This window comes from Vicugna pacos, chromosome 3 (assembly GCF_048564905.1).
Source record: "Vicugna pacos chromosome 3, VicPac4, whole genome shotgun sequence".
Taxonomy (NCBI): domain Eukaryota; kingdom Metazoa; phylum Chordata; class Mammalia; order Artiodactyla; family Camelidae; genus Vicugna; species Vicugna pacos.
Genome location: NC_132989.1, coordinates 11,543,071 through 11,561,407, shown reverse-complemented (window position 1 = coordinate 11,561,407; position 18,337 = coordinate 11,543,071). Strand labels below are relative to the sequence as shown.

General features: G+C 39.1%; 1 protein-coding gene across 1 annotated transcript; it reads left to right on the top strand.

Annotated features, from left to right (window-relative positions):
- Positions 1-14: 14 nt before the first annotated feature.
- Positions 15-17,896, top strand: MFAP3 (microfibril associated protein 3). The gene is made up of 3 exons (XM_006214967.4): positions 15-62; positions 10,381-10,904; positions 13,798-17,896. Exons 2-3 carry the CDS (start codon positions 10,610-10,612, stop codon positions 14,589-14,591), a joined length of 1,089 nt encoding a protein of 362 aa, XP_006215029.2. The 5' UTR covers positions 15-62; positions 10,381-10,609; the 3' UTR covers positions 14,592-17,896.
- The last annotated feature ends 441 nt before the right edge of the window (positions 17,897-18,337 follow it).

Sequence of the window (18,337 nt, the reverse complement as noted above, 5' to 3'; positions counted from 1 at the left end):
TACTCGAGAGAACTTCCGGGTCAAGCAGCCAGTTCGGCCGGAAAAAGCTCGGCGCTCGTCTGGTGAGTTGGGGCTTGTTGGGGGTCGCTACTGCGGGAGGCACTGAGGGTGCCGAGGCGTGGGTTTGGGTGGTGGGTCGGGGTATGACGTGAAGGAAGGTAGAGTATCCACGGCCCTTTTGAAGGTCTGGCCTGAGCTGCCGAAGTTCGGACATCGTATATTTACTGAGCACCACCTACTTGTCAGGCACTACCCTGGGTGCTTGGGACACACTGGTTTACGAGCGACAGTAGCCTTGTTCTCAGGTAGTTGACGTCCTAGTGGACGAGGCCCACGTAGTAGTGAGTGCATTAGAGAAAATTAGACAGAATAAAGTGACAGCGAAGCGAAGAAGTAAACCTTAGGAAAATCTAGAGATGAGTATTAGAAGCAGAAGGAATAGCAAGTGCAAACGCCTTTTCCTGGAAACAAACAGTCTGGTCAAGAAAGAGGAAGAAGGCCACTGTGAATGGAGCAAAAAGAGGAAGATGAGGCAAGAGGCTTAAACTGGGCAAATTTTGTAGAGTTGGTGAGCCAGGACAAGGATTTTGATTTTTTTTTTTTTTTTTGAAGAGCATTGGAAAAGCATTGAACGTTTCTATGCAGAAGAGTGACATGCTCTAATTTATGACTTTAGCTTACTCCTGACTCCTGATCAAAAAGATGTACCTCTTCTGTTGCCCTTGAGCAGTGGGAATGCATGAAACCCGAACTGAGCGCCAGAAGAGCATTAGAGACACCCTCATTGAATAGATGTGAAAAACTAAGTCCCAGAGAAGGGACCTGGCCTTTTAAGAACCCAATGCCAACTTCATTTAATGCTTTCAGAATTATCATTTTGATGTCTAAACACAGTCTCTTCCTAAAACCCTTCAGATGGTGGGTCTTTAAATTTAGGGACATCAGTATCACCTGTGAGCATGTTAAAAACGACCTATTCCAAAAAAACCAAAAACATTATATATGTATAAAATAGGTACTTTCCTCTGATTTTCTTTTGTAATGGAAAGTTTATAAAATTTGGGGTTTAAGACTAGAATGTCATTAAGCTGCTTAACTGTGTCTTAAGCTTATCTTTAAAGTACTGCTGATAATAATGATAACTAAAAGCATTCAAATTTTTGGTCTTAGCATCCCTTGACACTTTTAAAACCTATTGGGAACATCAAAGAGTTTTTATTTGTGTGAGTTTTATCTGTCAACGTGTACCATTTTAGATATCAAAATAATTTTTTAAGTTATTTATTTAAAATGATAAATTCAGTACATGTTAACATAAATAGCATTTCTGTCTCCTTCTGCATTCATTCTCTTGTGATGTCATTCATTATGTAGCCTCTAGAAAATTGTACCGTACTGTGTGAGAATGAGAGTGAAAAAGACAAATAATGTTCTAGTATTATTATGAAATCATTTTGAAAAGGTCTCAGGGACCCGCAGAGGCTCTTGTGCCACACTTTGAGAATCACTGAATTAGAGTATGATTATGACAATCAAAAGATACATGGGCTTGGTTTGTAAGTCATTAAAACTACATGCACATTAAAAATGCAGATGCCCAGGCCTCACCCTTAGAGATGCCAAATTGGTAAATCAGAGTGGAGCCAAGAAATCTTCATCTTTAACAAGCACAGATTAATTTGATGTAAGTGGTCTAATAATTGCAGTTTGAGAAAACCAGTTATAGATTGAATTCACTCTAGGGTGGTCTGCCCACTAAAATTTTAACAGCTGTTTTCATGTCATCATATCTCTCCCTAACAATTTCCAGAGCCCGCGACTGAAAAGTCATTAAGAAGTTTGTGGCAGGTACCGTTCTGACTACAACGTTAATAAGTGTCTGAATTCAAAATGTTATATTTTTTTGGAGGGGGGAGGTAATTAGGTTTGTTTGTTTGTTTATTTATTCATTTAATGGCAGTAATGGCAGTTGAACCCAGAACCTCGTACATGTTAAGCACGCGCTTTACCACTGAGCTATACCCTCCTCCCCTGAATTCAGAATGTTGAGTCCAATCTTATATCAAGGACTAAGGTTTTTAGATTCTGTCATTAGTAAGCTTACAGTCTTTTGGACAAACAGACAACTGATAAAAAAAGGAAACTGTCAAAGAATAAAATAATACCATTTGCAGCAACATGAATGGACCTGGATATCATCATTCTAAGTGAAGTAATCAAGAAAGAGAAAGAAAAATACCATATGCTATCACTTATATGTGGAATATAAATAAAAGGACACAAGTGAATTTACTTACAAAACAGAAACAGACTCACAGACATAGAAAACGAACATGGTTACTAGGGGGAAAAGGGGGTGGGAAGTGATAAATTGGGAGTTTGAAATTTGCATATACTAACTACTATATGTAGGATAGATAAACAACAAGTTTATACTGTATAGCACAGGGAACTATATTCAATATCTTGTAGTAACCTATAGTGAAAAAGAAATGAAAAGGAATATATGTATGTATATGTATGACTGAAACATATATGCTGTACACCAGAAATTCACACAACAGTGTAAACTGATTATACTTCAGTTTAAAAAATGGGAAAAAAAAAAAAGGAAACTGTCTTACCATCGAGTACTCTCAGTGTACTAGGGGACTGACAGAGCAAAAGAAATTCATCCCAAATTAAGAGGGTAAAAATGAGAGCTTAGGTGAGAAGTGAGTTGGATATTGTACAGAAGGTCAGATTTCCCCAGGAAGATGGGTGGGGAGGAGGGCAGGAAGTTTCAAGCAGAAAGAACAACTAGAACCAGAACTTTAAAGTGAAAAGAATAGAGAGAAAAATAGATGTAGTTAAGACTTTGAATCATGACGGGGAAGCTGGAAAAACTGTAGGATTTAAGCAGAGAGGATTGATAATCAGTCTGAAGCTGAGGAACCTAAGACCACTAGAGGTCATAGCTAATTAGTGACAGAGGTGTAACTAAAAACCAAACTTGACTTCTAAATCCATTCATTTTTTAGCAAGCAGTTATTGTGCCTGCAGGCACAGCTGGGCTCTATCTAGCTGCTTCTGTTCTGCCAACTGAGTTTATTCCTGGTGAATTGTGGTTACTAGACTAGAATTTGAAACTTATCTCATGGGCAGTGGAAAATAACCAGTGGATTTTAAAATTGCCTTAACTTTCTTAGATTTGTGTTTAGGACCAATTGTGAGGGGAGCAGTGTATGGGACATCAAAGGGATATAATTGGAGTTCAGGAGACCCATTTATAAGAGTAGTGTGGTACCCAAGTAAGGTAAAAGGGCTGTGACCTAGGGCAAGGACAGTAGGACTTAATTGAAAAACATCTAGGAGGTAGAAGAAGAAGAAGAATAAAAGCATGTTTTTACCATGTACCCATATTAGTTCATCTAATACTCACAACTACCCTATGAGGTGGTTACTCTTAATAACTTTATTCAGTAGATGTGTGTACTAAGGCTCTTGAGCTCACAGCTTCAGCCAGGGATAGGATCAGGCATCCTTAACTTGAGTCCATGCTCCTGACCACACAACCATGATAATACTGTTTAAGTGTGATCTTGCAAACTGGAAGAATTGTATTTATGGCTATCATCCATGCTGTATATGTGCTGGTCGGGTAGATCTGAGGCTGAGAGTGAGGAGTTACTTTAGTTATACCAAGTTTGAGATTTTGGGGGATTTTTCAGACTATGGAGAAAAACAAAGGACAAGGAGATCATAAATCTAAGCCTGTTACATCGTTGTCTTTGTGTGGCTTCAGCAAATGCTTATGGCAAAAAGGATAAAAGTCAAGAGTATAATAATCCTGGGTTTGAAGCAAAGCTCCAGCAAATGCAGATGTTTCTCAGTGTGCCAGAAAGTATGTTGAAGTTTGAGCTGAGTGCCTAAATGCCAGTGATGAGGTGTGTGATGGCTCCAAGATACTATTGGGAGCACTAGGGCTATTTTAATTAGAAACTTTTTGGGAAATGGCCCTCGAAATGGTGATTTCTGTTTGAATATTATTAACCTTTTAATGTTACAGATCCCTATATAATGCTTGAGTATAAGCAGAACAGCTTTATGTTTGTTCTCTGCAAAGCACAGAAGAGTGCTAACAGTCTGCTCTTCATTTGCTTTTTCTCTCCTTTGCCAATTCAGAATGCCACTTTGACCGTTTGTGTGCTGAGTATAGGGGAACTTCTCCATTTTTCAAGTGTAAGAGTGCAGGCAGAGAAGAGTGGATGAACTGTAAATACAGCCTCTAACACATTTAATTATGGAGAGTGAGGCATTAATATCCCAGTATACTTGGAGCAAAAACCAATACCATCTGGGCATCACTGTTTTTCCTCCCTTTGAGTTATCTCAGAACTATTTCTGCAAACAGCAGGTTCCTCCGCCAACTTAATATTGAGCCACGAGAACGGAAATCAGCCACATTACTTCCTTATTTACTTCTGTTGAGAATTGGAACAGAATGGAAATATTTCTTCTCTCAGAAGTTGGCAGGAGCAGCAACAAGGCAATCTGTTAGGGATGACAGCTTAAGTGCTTTTCTTTCTTTTTTTTTTCTTTCTTTTTATTTTTTAATGATATAGCCAATATCCAGGATGGTTCTGTAGGGTAAAATCATCTACAGTTCTGATTATTCATGATCCTAGGAAAGCTTTCATTTTACTGTACCTAAAAAATGAAAAAGGAGTTAGACAAACTTGAATATCACACTTTCCTGTTATTCATGCTGAAGAAAGGTAATAAAAAATTCTACCAAGTAACTTTACAAGCATAGCATAGCCCTTTTTAACTGTTTACATGAAGATGGCGCTTTGATTTTCCTTTTTAAACTCTTTCTTCATAGCCTCCATATGTCAGCTGCTGCATTCAGATAGCAGGCGTGATATTATGGGTAGTCCCAAAGTTAAAGGGAATTGCATTCCTAAAATTCAAGAAGTCTTCCTTTCTTTTTTGCATTCACAGCACAATTATTCTCTTCAGTACTTCTCACACCAACTTGTATATAGTCAGCTATTTCTGGCCCTGCCTTCCAGGCTGGCTTGTAAATTCCTGAGGGTTTGGGACAGTGTTCTAATTCATCTGAGCATCCCTTGCAGTGCCCAGTATTGCATGTGCATGATGGGCCCCTGAGTTAGCTGAGTTGTTTTACAGTCATTACTCCAGAACGAGTAGAAAGGTCGTAGTCAATGTAGTTTTTGTTGCAAGTAAAAGCAATCCACGCTGACTTAAGTAAGAGGACATTTGGTGTGAAGAGATAAGTCAAGGGTATCCTGATCCCAAGGGTGATTTGTTCCCTCACTCTTTTTTTCTGCTTCTGTCATCTTGGACACATACCTTTGCCAGTGTTTTCTCTCCCAAATGCTCAACGGCCTCTTCTCTGCAAATGGGTTGTGTCTCTTAGTAGCTCAGACTAGAAGTCCTTTGTGTTCAGGATGCCCGTGGTATGAGTATGAAGTGCCCAGGCTGAGCCTGCCTTTATTGACTGGGCATATAAGGATATTACGGAGCCTTCTGCTCTCCTGGCGTGAAATCAGTGTACCAGGCTGCTTCTGCCACCTTTGACGTAAGAGCAGTTTTACAGTGTTCATAGTATTTTTTAATCCCTGTCTTGTAGATTTCTCTATAAACTTCTAGCAGAGGCAAATGGCTGTGTCTGTACAGAACAGGAACTGCAAGTCTTGGCCACAGGGGCAGTTGGTGCGCCTTGCTCCGGGGGAGGGGAGGAGCTGAAAATCCATGGTGAGGGTCTCCTGGTAGCTACAGTCACAGTCCAGTCACTTTTGCTAAATTTAATTTTTTTTCCCCACCTAACCATTTCTCCATTTCCTTTATTGTTTGCATACTCAGCCTTCAATTTTGTAGTTTTAATAGCTTTAAAAAAAAAAAAAGTCATATTGGAGCCAGGAAGTAGAATTCTGTCTGGGCCAGAGCGGCACATGTGAGTCTCCCTCTTCCCCTCTGCAATTCTTCCGCCACCAGCATCGCTGCCACCCCGCCCCCGCCTTCTGCTACCACACTCTCTTTCCCTTCTCCATCCTTGTTGTCTTTTCTGTAACCTGTTGCCTCAGTCCCTTTGTACCTGCTCTTCCTCAAATGGCCCTATCGCACAGTGTCTCAATCCAAATTCCAAAAACAAGATTCTTCTTAGTCAGCCAATGGGTTGACTTCCTCCTGGTCCCAAGAAGGCAAAGCTCCAAAAAGGGGAACACAGGCTAAATAGATCACAACAACGGTTCTCTACTCAGGACACATAAAAACAAATGTAGTATCATGGTTTGGCTTAAAGATCTGTATTATTGTAAAATATTTACGTGCAATGAGAAAAAGAAAAGTGTGCGATTCACAGTTTAAGACTGAAATTACATGATGGTGTTTCCTCTCTCTCCTCCAAGGTTTTTAAATGGTTGCATGGTATTCCATATAAATGTTTTACTTATCTTTAATAATGGTTTTGCTGTAAGGTGTAGATTTTAGCATGTGAAAGGACCTTCAACAATAAGAAGTAGAGTTTATTCAGTGATCACTTCAGTGAATTACCAGACTCTGTGTTTTATGTATACTATCTCATTCAGACCTCCCAATAGTCCTCTGAGAATAGGGGCTATTATTTTCCCTGTTTTAAAGATGAGGCACAGAGAGATTGTCATGAACAAAAGTTGCAAGACTAGTTAGAGTCAGATCTAGGACTCAAGTCCCAGAAACCTGGTTCCAGAGTCTGTACCCTGAACCTCTCTGCTACCCTGCCTTTATCAGAGGCTTCCATTACAATGTTCCAGAGTAATCTTAATCCAGAAATGTGAGTGATGGTTCTCTCATATTAGAAGTATTTGGGCAGTCCAGAGCACCATTAGGCAGGGCTGTTGCAGAGGAAATGAGGAAGTATATTAGTGATCTCTGAATGCTAGTCCATGGGCCCTCTGCCTCAGAATCACCAGGAAGCTAGTTAAAAACCATGAATTCCAAGGTCCAGACCCAGAGGTTCTTATTCGCTAGGTCTGTGGTGGGACCCAGTAATCCATATTTTTAACAAATTCTCTAGATAATTGTGATACTCAACCTGGTTTGGAAACTCTGGACTTGCCAATCTTTTATTCCCACCGTTATCTTCTAGGACAAGATGGTAAAAGAAGACTTTGGGGGTTAGTAGTTCATTTAAGGAATGCATTTAGGCATTATGCCTTTCAAATCTTTCAAGATTACTAGCATTGGCTTTTTTTTGTCTCAGAGAATATAGTAAGTGCTAGTAAAAGCATGTAGATCTGAATAATTATGATCCCTGCTGTATAACACTCTTCAGCTTACAGAGATCCATCATACACTCGATCAAATTTACTTCTCCATCAGTAAGTATTTATTGAACATGTGCTAGTTATGAAGTATAACAATAAAAAATACAGTCTCTGTGCTAAAGGGCTCATAGTGAGGTGGGGTAGACTGCCTGGCAATACAGAGCAGCATATACCAGGGCCAGGTGACTGGTGTAATGGTGAGGGCTACAGGGCATCAGAGAATAGCCATCTTGCATACAGGTGTACTCTGAATCCATATGAGAGGAAGAGCCAGGCCTTGAGAGGAGGCTCAGGGAAGCTGCATGAAGAAGGGACCTGCACAGCAGCAACACTGCCAGGAGGCTGTTGCCCTCCATCCCTCTCACGTGAAGGCTATTCATTCCCCTGCAGCTCCTGCCATCTCAGAGCAGGGAAAGTGAGTCCATGTCTTCCATTTCCAGTTTCTTCCACCTTAGCTGCTTTGATCCTGGGGGGGACATCACCACCCCCACAGGTGATCTGCTCCACTCCTGAGCCCCCAGTTCTTCAACTGCTTCACCTTGGACAGGTATCTTCTTCACTAACTTCAGCCTCCCACTCGAGTTCCCAAAGTCTGCCTCCAGTTTTGTTGTTGGTCCACACTGCCTACCTCCAGAATCAGGAGTCAGACCCAGCACTCTGGCCACCACCTCTCCCTACCACAACTTGGAGGTCTTTTCTAACCAGTGAACCCTTTGCTTTTTCCCTGCCCCCTGTCTCTTTACCTAGATCACTGTCTTCTACTCTCAATTCCCCTTTATCCCTCTGGTGCTGTTGTACAACTTGCTTCCTCAGGGAGACTTTCTACAACATGGTTAGCTCTCCATGTTGGGTGCTGCTGTGGTGGCCTGTGCTATCCCTTGGATAGCATTTCTTGTATGTGTATGTATTGGCTAGTGTCTGTGTCCTCTACTGTGAGCTCCATGAAGGCAGAGACAGTGTCTGTGTCACATAGTAGGTGCTCAAGAGATACTGTTGAATAGATGACAACATATGCCTCTAGTCTAAAAGAGTGGTTCTAAACTCAGTAGTGTGAAGGGGTGGGGAGGAAGGGGATGGCAGGGTGAGAAATTAGGTGGCATTCGAGTAAAGTGGAGTTGTGTGAGGTTTGTTTGGTTTTTGTTCTCTCTACAGTGAGAGCAGACCTCCTGCATAGAGCCTTCAGCAGATGGCAGTATCTCTGGAAGTTAATAACATGGCTTTGTTTTCATTGTGCTTATGTGTAAAGTTAGTTTTATCCACAGACGTGATACAGACTTTCCTTTTAAAATAAATGTATGAAAATAAAATAATGAGTTGTTGAAAGAAAAGCATAAAGAATAATAATTTGGTACACAGATACAGCAGAACAAAAAAATGATGACAGTAGAAGAAATGAATGAAATTTGGGGAATGCTGACTTGGATGAAGCCACAGGACTCCTTACCAAAGTCCTGGGAAGAACTGGGAGCACTTTTTTAGCACACTCCTTTCCTGTCACCATTGAGAACCACTTAGTTTGAAATAAAGGACGAAAATCACAACCGCCAATTGTAGTGGAAAAGAAATTGGGAACTGCATGTATCAAACCCTAGCACAGTGCCTGGCTTATAGCAGTCTCTTAATTAAAGTTATTTCCATTGTTTGTACCCTCCACTCCCTCCTAATAGAAATCAGCATTCTCCTGTTAGAGTACAATCTTAAGGAGCAAATAATTGTAAAGAAGTTGGATCAGATCACTTCTTTCATCTCACCCAATGCCCAAGTGCTTTGTTTCCTTCATTGTCGTTTTAGTGGGGTTTTGGGGAGGAAATGGAAATAAACACGTGTTCAATCTATTATGTATAGCAAAATCTGAGGTTCTGTTTTATTCTAAATCCTTAAATTTGGAAGATAGAGAAAATTATTGTCATCATTCAAAATCCTTTCAAGGGCTAATGAAAACTAAATGAGATTTTCAACTTGTAATTTAGACTTTGAACAGTTTAATGGCAAAGTACAATGATCCATTGCTTTTTATGTTATATGTTCAATCAGCCTTCATGTAAGTATACAGGAGAGTAAATTTCCAAAACTAATTATTTTGGGCCCTTGTAAGAAATAAAGCTAGGTGTTGCATCCCATATTTTATAGAAATAGAAGTTGAAATTTTTCTTTAAGAGTCTGGTTTTAAAAGAGAAATCAAGTTACCAGTAAGAGGATCATAATCACATAGTTCTTGGATGTCATTTTGCTTTTTATTCATGATATTTACTCTTCTTTTAAATTTGTCTGACAATCTTTCCCTGTAGTGTATATTTGCATTTCTATCAACTAGACATTTAAGATGTCGATTCCTCCCTTAGCTAATTTTATAGACTTTGAGTTAGAAATTTGGTATTCTTATAAACGTAAGTATATTGTATTTTGTTTCTTCTTATTGAAGAAACTATTAAAGGAAAATTCTTTTCTCTAAAATTCTTGCCCGAGAGGGAGGTTCTATAGCCTCAGAAGTTGGTAACTGTTTATGTAGTAGTACAGTTTTTTTTCTAATATTAAAACAAAACTGCCTCAAGTGTCCTTGCATTATTTATAGCTAATGTGTCTGTATACTTGAGTTACTCAAATTTTGAGCTCCAAGGTTATGATTTTGATGTACCAGTTGATTTATGTTATTGATATAACAGCGGATGGTACTGGTGCAGGTTGAAATAAAAGATCACTAAGCTAAATATTTTAGCCTTCATTGCAGGGAATTTGTCAGAGTGAAAAAGAATCAGTGTTTCAGAATTAGAAGAGCCCTTAAAGATTGTCTCATCCAGTCCCTCATTTGACAGGTGAGAAGCAAACCCAGCTACTTGCCAAGGTCCTACAGCTAGTTAGTAGCAACACTAGTACCAGAATCTAGGTCTGCCATTTCCCAACTTAGTGCTCTTTCTACAGACTGCGTAAGATTTTTAAGTGGTGTTCTATTTCACTCCCTCATGTTGATGCCAATTATGCTAGTCAGTTTCACATCTATTTATTTCTAGAACAGAATTTCACCCCATTATGAGTCTTTGATGGTTAAACTTTATATCTGGCTTTCTTTTAGGTTGGGCTCCACTCACATCTTTTAATCTTGAAGACTTCAAAATATACCTGGATCTACCTTTTTTGTGTGTGCGTGAGGCGAACGTGATAACCACTACACTACGGAAACTTGCCTTTTTTTTTTTTTTTGAAGACTCCAGTACCAAGCAATCAATGACCAACTGTGCTTTTGTTATAGTGTAGAAGCTTTTGAGTTCTCCAGTCTAAACAAGAGTTTCTCACATTTTCCCATGAAGCCACATTGTTGTTTATTCACTTTAGTGGTGATTGTTATTGTGCCAGAAGCATTTGCTTTGGAAGATGTAGGCTTCAACCAAGTGACCCCACTGGGAGTGAATCATAGTTCTTTCAATGCATCATTTCTCCCAAGTTTTGAACTCTCACCGGATTCCCATTCGGGTGATGATGTCATCATAGCCAGAGAGGGAACTAGTGTTTCAATCGAGTGTCTTCTCACAATCGACCACTTTGAAGATGTCTATTGGTACAACTCAAAAGGACAGCAACTGGATGACAGAGACAGAGGTAACTATGCCAGAGTATAATTAGACAAGGTTACTCATTTCCTACTACTTCTCTCTTCTTAGTTTTATGACATATTCAATAAGAAGTCTCTAAGATGCAGTACTACAGTAAATAGTTAAAGCTTTTGAAAGGCCTGGAGTATTGTACCTGTCAGAAAAAATAATTGTAATTTCTTAACCAGAAGAATAAAAAAATAAAGAATAGTTATCAATTTAAAAGGCTTTCACATAATGATGGTGAGCGTTTTTCTCTCCTCTTGGTGAGCTGGTTTCCTTCTTCATTGAACATAGGCTACGTCAGGGTTGCTGCATACAGCTGTGCAGGCTATGCACTGCACAACTCCAGGGGTACCATTCCCCTAGATGGTAATGTGAGTGGTACAGGGTGGTGGCCCTGTGTGAATACAGCAAGAAGGATTTTTCACTAGACTAAGTAAACTTGTCATAAATAAAATTCTTTTTTGCTCAGAAATGAATTAACTAAAAATGTTGGAGGAAATCAAGGATGTTTTTTAAAGTGAGCATAAAGATCTGTGCTTAAAACTTTAAGTCCATCTGAGAATCAGAAGGGCACTGAGGAAGAACTCTATAAGCCACCCTCCAGCTCATTCCTACTTTCTATTCTGTACCTTAATTTATTGGAGAACAGGAGAGTTTCTCTTGTATTTTTTTTTTGTCTCTTAGTCTTAAAAATCACACAAACATCATAATAATGTGACCAAAGTCTACTTTTTGACAGGATTTTGTTTGAATTTGTTGTTTATGAACCTGTGAACACACCTTAATCAAAATACTATTTCCTTTGACTAGTGTTCTGTTACAAAGTTTTTTTGAAGACTACTTGTATTAAAACACATTGAAAAGAAATCTCCATGAAAAATCAATGAAATAAGAATTAAATTCTGGGGTCCTCAGAAGCTACACTTTCAGAAAATTTCCTCTTGATCTTTTTTTGCTAGAAAAATAGTCTAATCTCTTGGAATATAAGGCTATTTGGCTATTCATATTAGAGTGGAAAACAGAAAAGGAGACAGATGGTGCTTCTTTCTAAAGTATATGCTGAACATTTTAACCTGCGAACTGAGTAGCTGGCCACTAAGGGATTAAAGAGTGTGAATGTTAGAACAGACCTTCTTAAGAACGCAGACCTATTAAATCAGAACCTCCATAGTGGTGCCCAGTATGTGTATTCTGAACGTGATTTGGGGTTCCCTGTTTAGATCCATTCAACTAGACTCTTAACTGCTTTGGCTCTAGGGTCCTGACCAGACACATCTAAGATGTGCATTATTCAATCAATGTGGTTATTACAGAATGACTGTATAAACAAAATTTGGGTTAGGATGAGACCAGTCAAGTGGAATGGAGGTTTTATTTTCCTATTTTGCCTTTCTGCTAACATTTATCATTGATGCTTTCAGCAGCAGCTCTGGACAATTTTATTAAATTTTATGAATCTCAAGTGAGAGTTTAAAGAGTATGTCAGTCTAATACAAGGTTCATAAATTTTGAGCTATTATCAGCAAGTGAACTAGGGAGTTTAGACTGTGGTCATAGTATTGTGGTTGATGAATGGAGTCTATGTAGTTCATCATACCTTGGATTTATAGGGTATCCTTTTCATAGCTCCAAGTTTATAGAACAGAAGCTTGTAAAATAATGGCTATATTCATAGCTACATGCTTTCCTCTTCTTTGCATATTGGTGAAGTCATGGCTCTTAAATATTACTATAGAATTTAGAAAAATTTTGATGATAAAAATGGGCAGAGTCCACAGTGCTTTCTAATTGATGTGCTGCTAAAATAACCCAGAAGTATAGAATCTGAGGGATGAAAGAGGTCTGGAAGCTGAGGCATTCAAGTGGTTCTTCATAGTCACCCAGCCTCCTCTGGGACACCACCTCTGGTCACTGGGACTCACCTGTACACCACCTTAGCCCATCTATCCCACCTTTGAAGGCTTTCATAGTTAATGCACAGAGTACCCTGAGAACTTAAAAGGTGAGGATTGTGCAGGCAGAGCCAAGTTATTAAAGGATGTTGAATCAAGGTGGGTGGTCATTGTGCTTTGCTCATAGCCTTTTGTATACACATTCCTGAACAAAGATACCCTCATGTGTGGAAGACAGGCAGCATGTTTTAGGTTTAAAACAGAAGCCTAGGCATTTTAAGGGCAACTTTACTCTCTCTGCCAAGCTGTTCATTTACCCTGACTTGTGAGACATCTTTTGGCTTGTACTTCAGTTATTCTTGCCAGAAAATCAAGATATTATCATGAACCAGCCTTTTCTAACAAAACAAATTAACATGTGCAAGGCATGCCAGATTAGCTAGTTAGTCATTGAACAAACACATTAAATTGGTAGGACTTTTTAAAAATAGTTTTTGTCTCTTCTTAAATAAGTTCGTTATTGAAAATAAATAAATAGTTAAAAAGAAAATAAAAATCACCTGTAACCCATTACCCCAGAAATAACTATTGTTTTATATTTCTCAGGCACAGCCTTCTATTTTATGAGAATGGATAGGTAGAGGCTGTGGTTTAGACACACACACATACATACAAACTTTTTTTTAAGGTTAGTCATTTAGCATTATGTTGACACACCTGTCTCCCTGAAAGGCTTCTTACATCTAGCAGTGAAAAGGCACCCGTGATAATCATTAGTGTCAGGAAGAAAGATCTTAATTCCCACTTTTAAGTTCTAGGCTATTTAAATTCTGACACTGGGCATGAAAGTCTGCCCTTTCTTACATGATTTAAGCAAACAGCAGGACCTACTAGATGAGTTTAAAGTACTCTCATGAATAGGTGGACTATCGATAAGGTGGTTGGCGTATTTAGTAATAGTATTCTTTATGCTGTAATTTTTTGTTTCTGTTGGGTTACCAGGTGGAAAATGGTTGGTTTCTGGTAACTTCCTGAATATCACCAACATAGCCTTTGCTGACCGTGGGCTCTATACATGTTCTATCACCTCTCCAATCCGTGCCTCCTACTCGGTCACCCTGCGGGTTATCTTCACCTCAGGAGACATGAGTATCTACTACATGATTGTCTGCCTGATTGCCTTTACAATCACTCTCATCTTGAATGTCACACGGCTCTGCATGATGAGCAGCCATCTTCGTAAAACGGAGAAAGCCATCAACGAATTCTTCCGAACTGAAGGGGCAGAGAAACTTCAGAAGGCCTTTGAGATCGCCAAACGCATCCCCATCATCACCTCGGCCAAAACGCTGGAACTCGCCAAAGTCACACAATTTAAAACCATGGAGTTTGCTCGTTATATCGAAGAACTGGCAAGAAGCGTCCCTCTGCCACCCCTTATTCTAAACTGTCGGGCCTTTGTAGAGGAGATGTTTGAGGCTGTGCGAGTGGATGACCCTGATGACATGGGAGAAAGAATTAAAGAGAGACCTGCCTTGAATGCTCAAGATGGCATCTATGTCATTAACCCAGAGATGGGCCGGAGTAATTCACCAGGAGGTGATTCGGATGATGGTTCTCTGAGTGAGCAAGGCCAGGAGATAGCAGTTCAGGTTTCTGTCCACCTTCAGTCAGAGACCAAGAGTATTGGTACAGATTCTCAAGACAGCAGTCATTTCAGCCCACCTGATGATAGAGAATCTGTTGAATCAAGCTCTAACTACAAAGATGGGACACATGACAGTTGCCAGCTGTGACCTATTCCGGTGCCTAAAAACTGCTCTCAGAAAAGGAACCTGTTTCATGCAGGAAATAACATTTTTACCAGAAGATAACTGAGATTTTTCCCCCTTTGTTAATATTAAGCACATCAGAATGTGAATTACCACCAAAATCTTTGTAAAAATTAAGCATTTTTTCTTATCTCATCTTTCTCATTTCCTCTGAGTTTGACTTGATGACACATGTTGAGATTTAAAAGAGCCTGAGAGAGCAGCATAATGGGGGAAGTCCCGCACCAAGAGTTACATGGCTTCTCTTCTGGTCATGGTTCTTCCGTCATTTAGGGCTGACCTTTATCTTGAGGCCTCAGTTTTCCCACCAGTAAAATGAGGGATTTGCACTAGGTGATATCTAAAGTTGTTTCTGCCCTATAACTTCTTACCTGCCACCCTTACACCATCGAAATCTTCAGCAAACTTCTAACTAAACCCTTTCCTAGACTTTCAGTCCCTTCTTATGGAAAGGAACAAGCTGAGACTTAATTCTGTGATTTGGATGCCCACACCAATGCTGTGCATAGAGGTGTGAGTGAGTGTTGGTCAGATGTCTTGCCTGCTGGAGCGTATAGTTGTATGTGCTAGGTTGACTCTTTCCAGTGTAGCCCATTTGTATTGTTATGCTGATATCAGGGAGTTAACTGCTCACTAGTAAGCTACTTTCCATGAGTAAATTGGTCCTTTTAGGGGTATATCATGTCTTTTCAACTTACTGGGGCATCATTTATCTCATTGAGCTGGCAGTGATTTCCCAACTTATCTCCAAAAGTGAACAATTTGTTCCTAAAGAGTAATGTCTCCAGTGTTTTTAGAAAAAGAAAGAATGTCAAATCATCTGTCTCTGGGAAATTATGGGTTTTGACATTTCTGTTAATAGAATTTCTCAGGCTTTCCCTTTTTTGAAGTACTGGATTCTGCAAGATGGTTCTGTGGGATCCCATTGCAGGGGGAAACCCACAGCTGAATTCCTTTTTAGCCCTCAGTCAATACTCTTGCCCTTTATGGTCTTAAACATGGTGCTAAAGGTTGCATGCCTCCTTACTTTGTTTGTCTTGTTTATACTATATTGTTACTGAGGTTTTTATTTTTATATACTTCAGATATAGAATTCTGAGCTTAGGGCTGCTTTTGTGGCCTTTCTGAAAAGCACTAACCTGATGTAAGATTACATAATGAATGGTGTGTGCAGTGTGCTACTATATTAAATATATATAGATATACAGATAAAAAGATAAATATACACACGTACAAATGATCTAGACATGGAAAAATTATGAATGATACCACCTGATTCAACTGTGTGTAAACACTTAAGACAGTGTTTCTTGCCTCGCTGAGATCTGATATAATGAAATTGTAAATACTCTTCAGAATAGTTTCTTCAGCTACAGTAAGCTTGGTGTCCTATAATTTTAAGAACTTGGCAGTGGAGCTCCATGTGCTTCACATTTCTTTATTTGGCTTCTGATTACTGAAGCATTACTTGAACTAGAGGTTCCTGAGGGAAATGTTCAGAGGAGGTTTTATCAGGATTTTAATTTATGGTTTCAAACGGAGGAAGGCAGGAAATTCAGAGTGTGATCAGATAGAACTCCTGCCTCCCTTTGTCAGAGCTTATCAGAAGTAATACATCTGCTCTGGATAGCATGAACGAACCAGTGTGCAGTTTTATCAGATGGCATTACAGATAAAGATGATAATGTTGCCTTTTCTGTCTCTCAGGCTGTTTCCATGGAAACCTCCAGAGCCAAACAAAAGCTACCAATCATTTAGCCGAAGCTTGTCTTGGCTCATAGACCTGTATTTCTTTAAAGAAAACTGTTTTCATATATTTGGCTATGAGAACAGGGGCTCTTGAACATGCCCTAGATTATAGAACACTTTTCCCTTCCTAGAATGTTTCTCTTGAAAGTATAAAAATCTTTAGAATCGCTTGTCTTAGATCTGTCCCCTGCCCTCGTATCTCTACGTAACACCTCCAAATCTGTCCCAATATTGCAGGTTTGGGGTCATTTTTAGAATTTTGCTTGTCACATTAAAGAGAATGAATTTACCCTACATGTTCCCATAATAGACACGAGTGTTTGGAACCTTGAGGTAGGCATATTTAGTGATCAAAGTTCTGGGAAACAGGACTTCAGAAAAATTAAGGAAATAATGAAAAAAATCTATAAGCTTGTGCAGTACTGTATGACAATTAAGTATAGGCTACTCCAGTGTATCCTAGATAAATTATTTTAGAAACATAATGGTAACTTAATTTGGTGGCCAAAGTGACTGGCTTACTTTAAGTATTCCAAGTTATGGTGCCATTGATAAGGAATTAAAGTAGGTCAAAATTTAAGTGGAGTTGGTATTACTTTCTAAAGCTAGTTGCTCAGAGAAAGAAACCACACTTACTAACATTTTCTGTAGCTAATCAAATACTCTTTATATGATTAATACTCATGTTATCTTTTTGTAAAATCCTTAACCTTTTGAACTTAATCTACAGTCTAACAGTCTTTTGACAATAATGCTAGTGTAATTATCTTTTTGTCTTGCTGGATTTTATAGTTAGCGAAAATACTTTTACTCAACAAATATATTTGAAATAGTTCTGTCATCCCATTTATAAATTTTGTCTTGTGATTTAATGAGCCTTACTGTCCTTATGAAATGAAATGGTGGCTTTGTGAAATAAATTTACCAAAAATAGACATGTAGATATTTTTATAGATTCCTTGCCAACTGAAACCAGACAGATGGGCATCTTTTGAACTGATGTGCCATTTGTTTACAGGAGGTTTGATAAGTCTGTCCTCCAGGTTGCATCTGTTGTGATAGTTTAGTTCTTGAGTTTGGCCCAATGAGCATTTATATTTCCTACCAGATACCTTGATATAAATATCTTGGGAGTTGTTGACCTAGAATGGTTGTAAGTAGGCTCCTGGCTTCTTCACCTCACTTCGCTTTCCCTTTTGTCCTCCAGCCTCAGTGAACCCCTTGGCACAGTCCTCTCCATGCCTTGCATGTAGTTTGACCCGAGATCAGACTTTGTATTCTGCGTCCCAGAATAGCATGGAAACATGGCATGCTTGTTTTCCAGGGCCCAGCCAGTCGTGGGTGCTAGCATTGTCTCCACACACCAGCCACTGTAACACAGGTATATCAGATTTCCTGAATCACCATTAAGAAAACACAGTCTTTTCTCATCTAAGCCAGAAGTGTTGAAAATGCTGAGCCTTATACATAAACTTATAGGTTGTCAACACATTTCATAAGAATAAATGAGTATTATTTGATATGGTTCAGATGATGTTTAAATGCTTACCATTTCAATGAACTTACATTATACTTTTGTCCTTTAAAAAGTTGTACTTGAATGTAATTTATTAAATGTTCAATGGCATATATTTCATTTGTCTGAAGTCTTCTATAGAGATATATTCATTTTTATGTGTGATAGAATGTGTTTTTATTGATTTTAAACAGGCATAAATTGGAATTCAACTGGATTCCACTATGGCTACCCATTTGCATTTCACAAACATTTACTAAGCATCTAAATGTTTTTGGTGTATTGAGCCATGCTAAGATGGGTGTCCTGACGACAGTTACCATGAGAATGCAGCTACCAGACCGTCTTCACTAGGCCTCAGTACAGCAGTTTCCCACTTCTGAAGTAAAGTATTCCTGGCAAAGGCAACAGCTGGAACTAAGGCGTAGAGACCAGAGGATTCAGC

Excerpts from the sequence above, each read along its gene's own strand:
- MFAP3 (XM_006214967.4), top strand. The coding sequence starts at position 10,610 with ATGAAGCCACATTGTTGTTTATTCACTTTAGTGGTGATTGTTATTGTG. Across the intron at positions 10,905-13,797 it reads ACTGGATGACAGAGACAGAG|GTGGAAAATGGTTGGTTTCT; the intron begins GTAACTATGCCA and ends TTGGGTTACCAG.